At 45.7% G+C, this 13,718-nt stretch overlaps 1 protein-coding gene across 2 annotated transcripts in view; it reads left to right on the top strand.

The window, feature by feature from the left end:
- Positions 1 to 13,223, top strand: part of PRKCA (protein kinase C alpha) — a 611,673-nt gene extending 598,450 nt beyond the window's left edge. For both annotated transcript variants that reach the window (XM_030208456.1, XM_030208455.1), the window contains one exon: positions 10,998 to 13,223. In XM_030208456.1, coding sequence (XP_030064316.1) covers positions 10,998 to 11,162 — 165 coding nt within the window. In that variant the 3' untranslated portion in view covers positions 11,163 to 13,223. The remainder of the gene's footprint in view (positions 1 to 10,997) is intronic.
- Positions 13,224 to 13,718: the final 495 nt, after the last annotated feature.

The raw sequence follows: 13,718 nt of genomic DNA, 5'->3' as shown, positions 1-13,718 counted from the left end.
GAGAGAACAAGTCAGTCTCAACGTTTTCTACCATCAAATGTAGAATACTTTCCTCAAGTATTCTAACATTAACCATTTATTTATCAGATTCTACACCTCCTATAGCAAAATGACCGTCCAATGTAGTCTAAACTGCTCTAACACTTTTCTGTTGTCTGAAGCACAGGGCCGCCGAGAGGGGGGGGGGGGGGGGACAGAGGGGACAAAAGTCCCTGGGCCCGGGCCTCCGGATGCGGCCCGGCGACACCGCAGTCCGACCCGCCCTCCCTCCGTCGCTCCCAGCACTAACCTTAAATGCCTCCTTTCACCACGTTCGCAGCAAGCAGCAGCAGGGCAGGCCACTCCTTCCTTCCGTGTCCCGCCCTCGCCTGACGTAATATCCGCGAGGGCGGGGCACGGAAGGAAGGAGAGGTCTGCCCTGCTGCTGCTTGCTGCAAATGTGCTGAAAGGAGGCGTTTAAGGTTAGTGCAGGGCCCGGCCCGGTAGCGGGTGGAAGGGGGGCCGGCGACCTCGGGTGGGGGGCCGGGGGCAGCCTTGTCCCGGGCCCGGCTCTGGCTCTCGGCGGCCCTGCTGAAGCACATACATAGTAACATAGTAGATGACGGCAGAAAAAGACCTGCACGGTCCATCCAGTCTGCCCAACAAGATAACTCATATTTGCTGCTTTTTGTGTATACCCTACCTTGATTTGTACCTGTGCTCTTCAGGGCACAGACCGTATAAGTCTGCCCAGCACTATCCCCGCCTCCCAACCACCAGCCCCTCCTCCCAACCACCGGCTCTGGCACAGACCGTACAAGTCTGTCCAGCACTATCCCCACCTCCCAACCACCAGCCCTGCCTCCCAACCACCGGCTCTGGCACAGACCGTACAAGTCTGTCCAGCACTATCCCCGCCTCCCAACCACCAGTCCCGCTGCCCACCACCGGCTCTAGCACAGACCATATAAGTCTGCCCAGCACTATCCCCGCCTCCCAACCACCAGCCCCGCCTCCCGATCTTGACTAAGCTCCTGAGGATCCATTCCTTCGGCACAGGATTCCTTTATGCTTATCCCACGCATGTTTGAATTCCGTTACCGTTTTCATTTGCACCACCTCCCGCGGGAGGGCATTCCAAGCATCCACTACTCTCTCCGTGAAAAAATACTTCCTGACATTTTTCTTGAGTCTGCCCCCCTTCAATCTCATTTCACGTCCTCTCGTTCTACCACCTTCCCATCTCCGGAAAAGGTTCGTTTGCGGATTAATACCTTTCAAATATTTGAACGTCTGTATCATATCACCCCTGTTTCTCCTTTCCTCCAGAGTATACATGTTTAGTTCAGCAAGTCTCTCCTCATACGTCTTGTAACGCAAATCCCATACCATTCTCGTAGCTTTTCTTTGCACCGCTTCAATTCTTTTTACATCCTTAACAAGATACGGCCTCCAAAACTGAACACAATACTCCAGGTGGGGCCTCACCAACGACTTATACAGGGGCATCAACACCCCCTTTCTTCTGCTGGTCACACCTCTCTCTATACAGCCTAACAACCTTCTAGCTACGGCCACCGCCTTGTCACACTGTTTTGTCGCCTTCAAATCCTTAGATACTATCACCCCAAGATCCCTCTCTCCGCCTGTACCTATCAGACTCTCCCCGCCTAATACATACGTCTCCCGTGGATTTCTACTTCCTAAGTGCATCACATGTGTGTTCTAGATGTAGAAATGATTTCCATCTAAGGGCATGTTCCACTTGGTGTAAGAAGTTTCATTATGTAGTTCACACCAAAGATCCTACAAATTCAAGCAACCAGATTTTTTTTTTGTTACACTTTATGCTAATTTCATTAAAATATACTAGGAAACACACAAACTGTTGTGGGAGGAAGAGAGGCACATTTCTGTTGAAGTTGCAATATTTAAAAGCAGGCTCTGAAAGTAGGTCTACCGAGTGGGGACAGAGCAATCCCTCCTCCTCCTTTTCATCATGTAGTTTTATACGCAGCAGGTCTGGAACAAGGCATCCTTGGTCATCATGGCAGATGTTTCACTTTTCTTTATTGTATTTTCCCACCTCTTTGCAGGCTCAATGTGGCTTACAATACATCATGAATAGTGGAAATATAACAGAAAATAGACATTTAGTGTTACAGAAGGATCTTGGGCAACATGGTAATGATAAAACAAGATAGTGGTATAGCAAGCAGAGGCCCTCATGATCAAAAGCAAACTCTGGCGCTAGAGGCTGTTAACGCCATACTAGCGCCTGAAACAGCGCACTCGAGGGCTCTCAGCGCAAGTAGCATGCAAATGCATGCTAAACAGGGCTCCTAGCGCAATTAGCTTGCAAATGCATGCTAATTGGCGCTTAACGCATTCATCCCTAATGATCAGCGACTAGCGCGCCAAAGATTGGGTCGCTGGCCGCAGCAAAATCAACGCCAGCTCCGAGCTGGCGTTAGATTTTGCGGATCATTGGGGAGGAATGGTGAGCCCTGTCCAGGCCCCCCTTCCCCCCCCCAAGGCAAACGCGAACGGGGGCTAGAGGTCCGGTGGGTCTCCAGCCCCCGAAACCCCCAGAAATCGTTGCTCCATCAACGGGGGGGGGGAGGGAATCGCTCCCTTACATGGATGCACTGGGCGGTGCTGGGCGCCGCCATTTTGGGCATCGACTGACTGGAAGAGGAGGGAGGCAGGCTGCGTCCCTCCTCCAACACAAGGTAGGGAGGCCAGGAGGGGGCCGGGATGGGGCCAGGGGGGTGTCACGACACCAGGGAATTTAAGGACAATGCTGGGGGGAGGATTTGGGGTGGGCTGGAGGTCCACCGGACCTCCAGCCCCCCCCCCCCCCCCCCCCCCCCCCCCCCCCGTCGATGGAGCAACGATTTCTGGGGGTTTCGGGGGCTGGAGACCCACAGATCCTCCAGCCCCCCCCCCAGCCCCCCCCCCGTAGCTGGGTGGGAGGGTGGGAGAGGGTTTGGACGGCGGCGGCCACGACGTTCTCTGGGGGTTTGGGGGGGGGGGCCTCGTTGTTCGGGCCTTGGGGCAGGCTGTTTGACAGGTTTGGGCTTTTGACAGCCCAGACCTGTCAAACAAGTGCGGGAGGATTGTGCTGAGCGCATGCTCGGCACAATTCTCCCGCACTTTAAACATGATGATCAAAGATAATAGCGCTGCTTAGATTTGCATGCATTATCTTTGATCATCGATGCAGAAAAGCCCTGCGCTGTCCCGGCGCTATTTTTAGGGCGTTGTTTGGAACAGCGCAGGGCTTTTGATCATCTGGGCCAGATATAGTAAGACAGTTCTATATATATGTGGAGGAGTTGTGTGTGTTCACAGTGGTTGATTTTTGTAGTATGACTTGTTAAAGAGATGGGTCTTCAGCAGTTTGCAGAAGTTCGTTAGTTCGCAAATCGTTTTTAAGTTTCGCGGCAATGCGTTCCATAACTGTGCGCTCAAGTAGGTGAAGTTTGACGCGTGTATTAGTTTGTATTTTAGACCTTTGCAGTTAGGGAAGTGCAGAGATCAAGGAATGCGCGGGATGATCTTTTGGCATTCCTGGGTGGTAGGTCTATCAGGTCTGACACGTAGGCTGGTGCATCTCCGTGAATGATTTTGTGGACTAGGGAGCATATTTTGAACGTGATGCGTTCTTTAAGTGGGAGCCAGTGTAGTTTTTCTCGTAAGGGTTTTTGCACGTTCATATTTTGTTTTACCGAATACGAGTCTAGCTGCAGTGTTCTGGGCTATCTGAAGTTTCTTGATTATTTGCTGTTTACAGCCGGCGTAGAGTGCGTTGCAGTAGTCTAGATGACTGAGCACCATTGATTGTACCAGATTACGGAAGACAGTCCTTGGGAAGAAAGGTCTTACTCTTTTTAATTTCCACATTGAGTGGAATATCTTTTCTATGCAGCAGGTCTGGAACAAGGCATTCCTGGTCATGGCAGATGGTACATCTTGTACAACGCAGATTTCTTTGATGGGATCATTAAAGAATGGAAATTGATTCTGCATCAAAACGATGCAGCCATAACCAGTGTGGCTTGTATGTATTTATTTATTGGGATTTATTAACTGCCTTTATGAAGAGATTCACCCATATATTTGACTATATTAATGGTGTCTTTTTTTGAAAAACAATGCTATGTTATGCTAAAGTTAACTGTTTAATTCCCACATTGACCACAACAGCAAAAGAGCATTGGGGCTGTCTCGTGTTTCCTTATTCCCTCATAACAAGTTTTACCCTCTGTTTGTTGCACAATATTGAAGAACACTGTCAGCTTCATTATGGGCTCGTTTAACGGGAAAATAAAAAGCAGCGTAGAAGTCCATTCCACTAGGTAACATAGTAGATGACGGCAGATAAAGATCTGTACAGTCCATCCAGTCTGCCCAACAAGATAAACTCGTTGTGTGAGCTACTTTATATGTATACCTGACCTTGATTTGTCCTTGCCATTTGCAGGACACAGACCATAGATGTTTGCCCAGCACTATCTCTGCTTCCCAATTACCGGTGTTGTCACCCAATCTCAGCTAAGCTTCTGTGGATCTGTTCCTTCTGAACAGGATTCCTTTGTGTTTATCCCATGAATTTTTGAATTCCGTTACCGTTTTCATCTCCACCACCGCCCGTGGGAGGGCATTCCAAGTATTCACTACCCTATCTGTGAAAAAAAATACTTCCTGACATTTTTCCTGAGTCCGCCCCCTTCAACCTCAATTCACGTCCTCTAGTTCTACCACCTTCCCATCTTCCGAAGATTTGTTTGCAGATCAATACCTTTCAAATATTTGAACTTCTGTATCATGAGGAAAGGAGAAACAGGAGTGATACGATACTGAAGTTCAAATATTTGAAAGGTATTGATCTGCAAACAAATCTTCGGAAGACGGGAAGGTGGTAGAACTAGAGGACGTGAATTGAGGTTGAAGGAGGTAGTTCTAGGTGTTTAGTTTGGCTCACTGAAATCTTCTTGGAGTTCTTGCACTGCCCCCACATGGCATCAGTCCAGTACCACCGATCAACTGTACATGTTCAGTGTCTTCTCTTCCCTTCAGCAAAACATATCACGATGCTTCAGGCCAGTGGCGTTCCTACCATCGGTGACACCTGGGGCGGATCGCTGATGAGCCCCCCCTCCGGGTGCAGCGCCCCCCCCCCCCCCCCCCCCCCCCCGCGAAACGACACCTCCCCTTCCCGGCGAAATGACACCCCCCCCCAGGTGCACGCCACTGGGGGGGGGTGCCACGGCGCACGCCTGTGGGCTCCGAGTTTGCTATGCTAAAACTTTGCTGGTTCGCTGCAGCTCCCTCTGCCCCAGAACAGGAAGTAACCTGTTCCGGGGCAGAGGGAGGGAGCTGCAGCGAACCAGCGAAGTTTTAGCATAGCGAACTCGGACCCCACAGGCGCGCGCCTCGGCGCCCCCCCTTGGTACGCCACTGCTTCAGGCTATAAGCAGTGCCCCCAGGCTCCCTTGATTGTCCAGTTGCAAACCACATAATCTCTTTGCCGCATGGCTTACAACTTTAATTTAGTTTAACATTTTTAAACCAACCGTATTGTGGAGGAATTTAGTGGTTTACATTGTAAAGTTATAGTCATAATACAGATTATAAAATTATATAAAAAGTTTTGAAACTATACATAATGGGGCCGATATTCAGACCGCGGGAGAATCTGATAGGTACGGACGGGGAGAGGGATCTTGGGGTGATAGTATTTGAGGATCTGAAGGTGACGAAACAGTGTGACAAGGCGGTGGCCGTAGCTAGAAGGTTGTTAGGCTGTATAGAGAGAGGTGTGACCAGCAGAAGAAAGGGGGTGTTGATGCCCCTGTATAAGTCGTTGGTGAGGCCCCACCTAGAGTATTGTGTTCAGTTTTGGAGGCCGTACCTTGCGAAGGATGTAAAAAGAATTGAAGCGGTGCAAAGAAAAGCTACGAGAATGGTAAGGGATTTGCGTATGAGGAGAGACTTGATGACCTGAACATGTATACTCTGGAAGAAAGGAGAAACAGGGGTGATATGATACAGACGTTCAAATATTTGAAAAGTATAAATCCGCAAATGAACCTTTTTCGGAGGTGCGAAGGCGGTAGAACGAGAGGACATGAAATGAGATTGAAGGGGGACAGACTCAAGAAAAATGTCAGGAAGTATTTTTTCACAGAGAGAGTAGTGGATGCTTGGAATGCCCTCCCGCGGGAGGTGGTGGAAATGAAAACGGTAATAGAATTCAAACACTCGTGGGATAAACATAAAGGAATCGTGTTCAGAAGGAATGGATCTTAAGGAGCTTAGCCGAGATTGGGTGGCAAAGCCGGAGGCGGGGATAGTGCTGGGCAGACTTATACGGTCTGTGCCAGAACTGGTGGTGGGAGGCGGGGCTGGTGGTTGGGAGGCGGGGATAGTGCTGGGCAGACTTATACGGTCTGTGCCCTGAAAAGGACAGGTACAAATCAAGGTAAGGTGTACACAAAAAGTAGCACATATGAGTTTATCTTGTTGGGCAGACTGGATGGACCGTGCAGGTCTTTTTCTGCCGTCATTTACTATGTTACTATATGTTACTTGCTTCTGTGCTGCATGTATTTCTCTCTGTCCTGCAGCTCTCCCTTTCCTCTCCTCCATCAGTTGTTTGCATTCATACTTGGTCAGATTTGAAAAGGATGTTATCCCTGTACTAGATGCTATTCTGATCCATGATGGCAAGTAATCCAGTGGGCAAATGCCAGTGATAAACGAACTTGGGAAAAAAAATAGTACAGAGGATATATTTGTGTTAATCGAGCTCGATATACTGTCTCTCTTGAGGCAAAACAAGACAGTTCACAACAAATTAAAATAGAAAAGAACACCAGTCAGATAGGAAAGTTGTAAAAGGATGATGGAGAGGGTGTCGGAGGCATGGCGGGGGCGTGGATGTCCTCGCGGAGACATCCATGTTTTGGACGTCCTCAACTGCCGTTGTAGGGAAGGACGTTCTCGACTGCCGTCACTTCCCCTCTTTAGGAAAGAAATCGTGTGCAAATGAGCTAACAGCGAGCAGCTCATTTGCATACAATTTCCTTCATGCATGCCTGTTCCTTTCCGGATCGGTAAGGGAAGGGCTTTTTCCATTCAGTTAGTGGGACCAGTGCACTACGAATGCTGGCTCCTCCCACGACCAAATGGCTTGGATTTGGTCGTTTCTGAGATGGGCGTCCTCGCTTTCCATTATCGGCAAAAACCGGGGACGACTATCTCTAAGGCCGACCTAAATGTCATGATTTAGGCGTCCCCGACTGTATTATCGAAACGAAAGATGGACGTCCATAATGTTTCGATAATACGGGTTGCCCCGCCCCTTTACCGGGCCGTCCTTAGAGATGGGCGCCCCCGTTCGATTATCCCCCTCTCTGTCACCTACGAACCTTAATGCAATATAACTCTGTATTTCTCATTCCGGAAATGGCGATCGCTATTACGGAACAATGTTAGCCACATTGAGCTTGCAAATAGGTGGGAAAATGTGGGATACAAATGCAACAAATAAATAAAAGAAAGTGGAAAGAGAGAAGAGGAAGGAATACAGATCTGTTCTAGCTGTGCTTTATAGCCTAGGCAGTCCCAAAAAAAATGAGGTGCCCTTTAACTAAGCCACGTAAGCGCCTTCACGTGCCCAATGCACATCAGTTCCAAGTTACTGCTCAGCTACTGCATGGCCCAACCATATTTTTTATTTTCTGGCACATGGGCAGTAATCGGCATTTGAATGCGCGTTCACCAATACCGCCTAGTTTGCGCGTTCACCATTACCGCCTAGTTAACACGTGAGACCTTACCGCTAAGTCAATGGCTGGCAGTAAAGTGTCAGACCCGAAAATAGACGCGCATCAAATTTCATTTTGCCGCATGGCCATTTTCACCCCCCGAAAAAGGCATTTTTTACAGGTGAGCTGAAAAATGATTCTGCGCGCGGCCAAAACACGCGCCTACACTACCGCAGGCCATTTTTCAGCGCACCTTAGTAAAAAGACCCCTGAGTTTTCAAAGATGCCTGAATTCGATATATGATGGCTCAAGCTGAAGCAGGAAATGATTCCATAAAGTGTGTGTGTGGAGGGGTGGGGGAAGGCAGCAAAAAAAGAAGGTAGTCTAGTAATGGCAAGCCAGGCCAGTGCAAGTGGAGGGATGTACAGAAGGAGTATGTACATAAGTAATGCCACACTGGGAAAAGACCAAGGGTCCATCGAGCCCAGCATCCTGTCCACGACAGCAGCCAATCCAGGCCAAGGGCACCTGGCAAGCTTCCCAAACGTGCAAACATTCTACACAATCAAGCCATTGTGACATCACTAATGAGGTTGGCTCTTATTGGTGGAATGAGCCACTATGACATCACAATAGGTTAAATCACTGCTCTACGTAATAAAAGTGAGCCAAGTGGAGGACATAAGTACATAAGTAATGCCACACTGGGAAAAGACCAAGGGTCCATCGAGCCCAGCATCCTGTCCACGACAGCAGCCAATCCAGGCCAAGGGCACCTGGCGAGCTTCCCAAACGTACAAACATTCTAGACATGTTATTCCCAGAATTGTGGGGTTTTCCCAAGTCCATTTAGTGGTGGTTTATGGACTTGTCCTTTAGGAAACCGTCTAACCCTTTTTAAACTCTGTCAAGCTAACCGCATTCACCACGTTCTCCGGCAACGAATTCCAGAGTTTAGTTATGCGTTGGGTGAAGAAACATTTTCTCCAATTTGTTTTAAATGTACTACACTGTAGTTTCATCGCTTGCCCCCTAGTCCTAGTATTTTTGGAAAGCGTGAACAAACGCTTGACATCCACCTGTTCCACTCCACTCATTATTTTATATACCTCCCTATGTCCCCCCTCAGCCGTCTCTTTTCCAAACAGAGGAGACCAGAGTTAGAATAGAGGGTAAGAAGAGATTGAAGATGGGGAGGGTGGCCTGTATGGACTGCTTATAAGCGAGGACTATCAATACCAAATTTGAAACGGAATGAGATGTGGTGAGAATAAAACTTGTCATTACTGTATATGAGCAATGCCCAGGAAAGGGCTATTATAGGTAGAGCGACTATATTCTCAGAGCCTGTGGCCAACCCTTCGTGTGGTTTGGCATGCTGACCCAGATACAGAATGCTATAAATAATGCATATGGTTCACTATACTCATATCTGTAAGATTGTCATTTGTTCTCAACGTAGTAGATGCCATGACTGAGAGCGAGTACAAAAAATGGCGTCAGGTTATGATGAGGAGTGGCCTAATGGTTAGGGTGGTGGACTTTGGTCCTGGGGAACTGAGTTTGATTCCCACTTCAGGCACAGGCAGCTCCTTGTGACTCTGGGCAAGTCACTTAACCCTCCATTGCCCCATCTAAGCCGCATTGAGCCTGCCATGAGTGGGTAAGCGCGGGGTACAAATGTAACAAAAATAAAATAGATACTATTGGAGATTCTACATGGAATGTTGCCACTATTGAGATTCTGTTGCTTCTATTGGAGATTCTACGTGGAATGTTGCTACTATTGGAGATTCTACATGGAATGTTGCTACTATTGGAGATTCTACATGGAATGTTGCTACTATTGGAGATTCTGTTGCTACTATTGGAGATTCTACATGGAATGTTGCTATTCCACTAGCTATAAAACAAAAAGTGAGGAGATGGACTAAGGATACCAAAAATATTTATTCACATGAAAAATAAAAAATGATGTATACAGTATTAAAATTTTGTTAAAAATGACCCTTTTTTGTTTCATCTGCTATTCCACTAGCAACATTCCATGTAGAAGGCTGTGCAGGCTTCTGTTTCTGTGAGTCTGACGTCCTGCGCAGGATGTCAGACTCACAGAAGCAGAAGCCTGCGCGGCCACATTGGTGTGACTCTGGGCAAGTCACTTAACCCTCCATTGCCCCATGTAAGCTGCATTGAGCCTGCCATGAGTGGGAAAGCGCAGGGTACAAATGTAACAAAAATAAAATAGATACTATTGGAGATTCTACATGGAATGTTGCTACTATTGGAGATTCTACATGGAATGTTGCTACTATTGGAGATTCTGTTGCTACTATTGGAGATTCTACATGGAATGTTGCTATTCCACTAGCAACATTCCATGTAGAAGGCTGTGCAGGCTTCTGTTTCTGTGAGTCTGACGTCCTGCGCAGGATGTCAGACTCACAGAAGCAGAAGCCTGCGCGGCCACATTGGTGTGACTTTGGGCAAGTCACTTAACCCTCCATTGCCCCATGTAAGCCGCATTGAGCCTGCCATGAGTGGGAAAGCGCAGGGTACAAATGTAACAAAAATAAAATAGATACTATTGGAGATTCTACATGGAATGTTGCAACTATTGGAGATTCTACATGGAATGTTGCTACTATTGGAGATTCTACATGGAATGTTGCTATTCCACTAGCAACATTCCATGTAGAAGGCCGCGCAGGCTTCTGTTTCTGTGAGTCTGACGTCCTGCACGTACGTGCAGGACGTCAGACTCACAGAAGCAGAAGCCTGCGCGGCCACATTGGTGATCTGCAAGGGCCGACTTCTACATGGAATGTTCCATGTAGAATCTGAAACAGTAGCAACAGTGGAGGAGTGGCCTAGTGGTTAGGGTGGTGGACTTTGGTCCTGGGGAACTGAGTTCGATTCCCACTTCAGGCACAGGCAGCTCCTTGTGACTCTGGGCAAGTCACTTAACCCTCTGTTGCCCCACGTAAGCCGCATTGAGCCTGCCATGAGTGGGAAAGCGCGGGGTACAAATGTAACAAAAAAAAAAAAAAAGAAAAGTTATTACAAAGCAAAAAATGGAAAGGATGATGTTCTTTCACATCCAGAGACGTGTCTGTGTGTTGTTTAATCTTATTTCCAGCCAACTAAATTTAAAGAAATGAATTAACCACCTACGTTCTGAGAATCCCGCAAACACAAATATATTGTTCAAAGCGTCTGTTGTTTTTCCTTTTTTTCTACAGTGTGGCAAAGGTGCTGAAAACTTCGACAAGTTCTTCACGCGAGGGCAACCAGTGTTGACGCCACCTGACCAGCTCGTTATCGCCAACATCGATCAAGCAGATTTTGAAGGCTTTTCGTTTATAAACCCCCAGTTTGTGCACCCCAGCTTACAAAGCACAGTATGAAACCAAAAGGCATGCACAGACAGGAACAATAGGAAACGGTCCTTAACCCTAGAATTTTAAGGTCATGAATTTCGTTCATTTAGTAGGACCTGAAAATTGTAGGGTTAGAAACATCTCTTAGCAGATCACTAGGAAAGTTGAAAAGGGAAGTTGTTTTAGTGGGGAAAAAAAAAAGATAATACCCAGCATCCATTTTACTCATGTTGAGACCACAACGAGCTGTAGGTTTTAGGATCTATTGAAAGCTACAAAGCCATTTTGGCACAAATTAAGTCTATTTTCGTAATCTCTATCTCCTTTAGCCACTGGAATTTTTCACTATAGAGTCTAGGAGGAATACAAGGTTACTCAGTAGAGTTGAAAACCCTTTAAATGGAAAAAGCTTTTTGTTCTTACTGTAAATGTGGATGACGTGGCAATGAAAGCGTATGGCCTTGAGAGGCCACTTTTTCCTATGGTCGATCTTGTGGCTTCGGTTAGAAGAACTGTATGAAAGAGTAAGGTGGAAGATTAACGAAGCTTGAAGTGCTGTTCAAAGATAAATTATATGTTATCAGGACCTTTTAGATTTCTGGAAAATCAATTGTATCGAAGGCTATTGAGTAACATACAATTCGAGCAGAATTTTCTAGAGAGGCCCAGATGGTTGATAACATTGCCAAATACTGCGTGTTAGAACTTATGGCCATTAATTACATTTGCCTGATTTTGTTGTTAATTTTAATCTCTAAGAGATTCGTGTTAATGATGCCAAAAATCTAATCACATTAAAAACTGGTATTTGCATACACCATTGCTAATTTCTCAACAGAAACCATTACATTGCCTTTGGCAAACTGCAGTAGAGTTTCAGAAGGTACTATGTACAGTGTACGTTTATCTAACGCGTTACTACCAACTCCCCAGGGATGGATTCAAGTTTACTTAAGGGGAAAAATAAGATGGCACAATAGAACCCAGATGAAAAAGCAGCTGGAAAGATTTTTATTTTTTATTTGTTGGGTGAAGAGATTAAACATTTTAGACGTCCATCAAGCAATGAGTTTTTTGCATGTTTTCTATTAAACCTTAACAACAAATTAATCTATAATATAATTGACATAATCATTATCTCATAATAAAGAGAGTATTACAATAATTTTTTTAAGATAAAATTGTGCTATATTTATGGAAGTCCCTGTTCTGAATGAGTTTTCTTATTTAAATCAAGGTTAATGTGTCCTTCGGAAATGCTCTCTCTTCCCCCCCCCCCCCCCCCCCCCACCCCAACCACTTACTGCATCATCGTCAGTTTAGAATATATATATATATTTTTTAGATAGCTCTCCTTTAAGTAATAATCACTTGCAGGTTTTATACAAGTCTCAATTGGGCTGTTTTTGACGTATATCTGCTTATACTCATTAAAAAGAACAATGTTTTATCAACAATGTTAAACATTATTTAATGGAACCACCTCCCCTTGCCATCTTCAGCAACCATACATACAAATAAGCTTAGTACATTCTCTTAGAATAAAATAGAATACACTGGTTAAGGAATTCGTAATATATTTGTGCATTGTTCGATTCTGTTATGACGAGTAATCTGGTGTATTTTCTTCTTTTAAGTTTTTACTCTTTTTTTTTTTGTTTTGTTTTGTTTCGTTTACTTTTGCCTTGTTAATGTCGGTGACTTAAAAGAGTTTTTGCCTTCCCGATGTGCATGTTGAATTCGGATGCATGTTTTCTTAATGGATGCATGCATGCAGAACTATCGTGTTTCTAGCATGTTAACACACCTTCATGCAAAAGACAAGCATTTACCGGAAAGATATGAGATTCTTAAAATAGTTGTTTCTGTCCATGATCTGATGGGTTTAACCATCAGACCTAATAGTTCAAGTCCCCGTACAGTTTTGAAAGGGGTAAGTGCTTATTAGAATGAAATGGTTACTTGTGCCAAATTTTTGCTTGAACCAGGTTACTGTGGACATATGGCCAGGTTCCACTGTAGGGAGATGTCATATGGTCTGTTCTGACAAATTCTGCTGGAATAAAACTGTCAATTTTTCCATCAGTATTCCAAGGTTTTCTGTTAGTCTTTGTCTAAAATTCACTAACATTTGTCATTAAATGTACTTTCTTTCTCTATTGCTTGTCAACAAATTGAAGCATCTTTTGTACTGCTTTAAAAGTCTCTTGTCTCACTTCAGTTTCTAAACTACCGATTCTGACATGAAAGTTAATTCTGAAGCTCAAAGCTGTGTTTTCTCTGACCACAGTTCGGAAAAAAAGTAATTTGTATAAACTGCTGTGAGCAAATCCATCTTAACATGTAACAAGGGCTCGATTTTCATTCAGGTTCCTGATTTAGGGAATAAAGGACTGAAATTAGCCCCTTTGAAAACAGTGTAGGGTTGAGCTCCTAATTTTAGGAGACTGTTTTCACTTGGTACCTACTGTGAGTACCTAAGGGCCCCTTTTACCAAGCTGCGGCAAAAGGGGGTCGGCGCTGGTGTCAGCGCGTGTTTTACACGTGCACCGACTTCCCCTTTTTACTGCAGCTGGTAAAAGG

This window comes from Microcaecilia unicolor, chromosome 6, assembly GCF_901765095.1.
Source record: "Microcaecilia unicolor chromosome 6, aMicUni1.1, whole genome shotgun sequence".
In the NCBI taxonomy this organism is placed as follows: domain Eukaryota; kingdom Metazoa; phylum Chordata; class Amphibia; order Gymnophiona; family Siphonopidae; genus Microcaecilia; species Microcaecilia unicolor.
The sequence above is the reverse complement of the archived record's forward strand: the minus strand, read 5'-3'. Positions and strand labels throughout refer to the sequence as shown.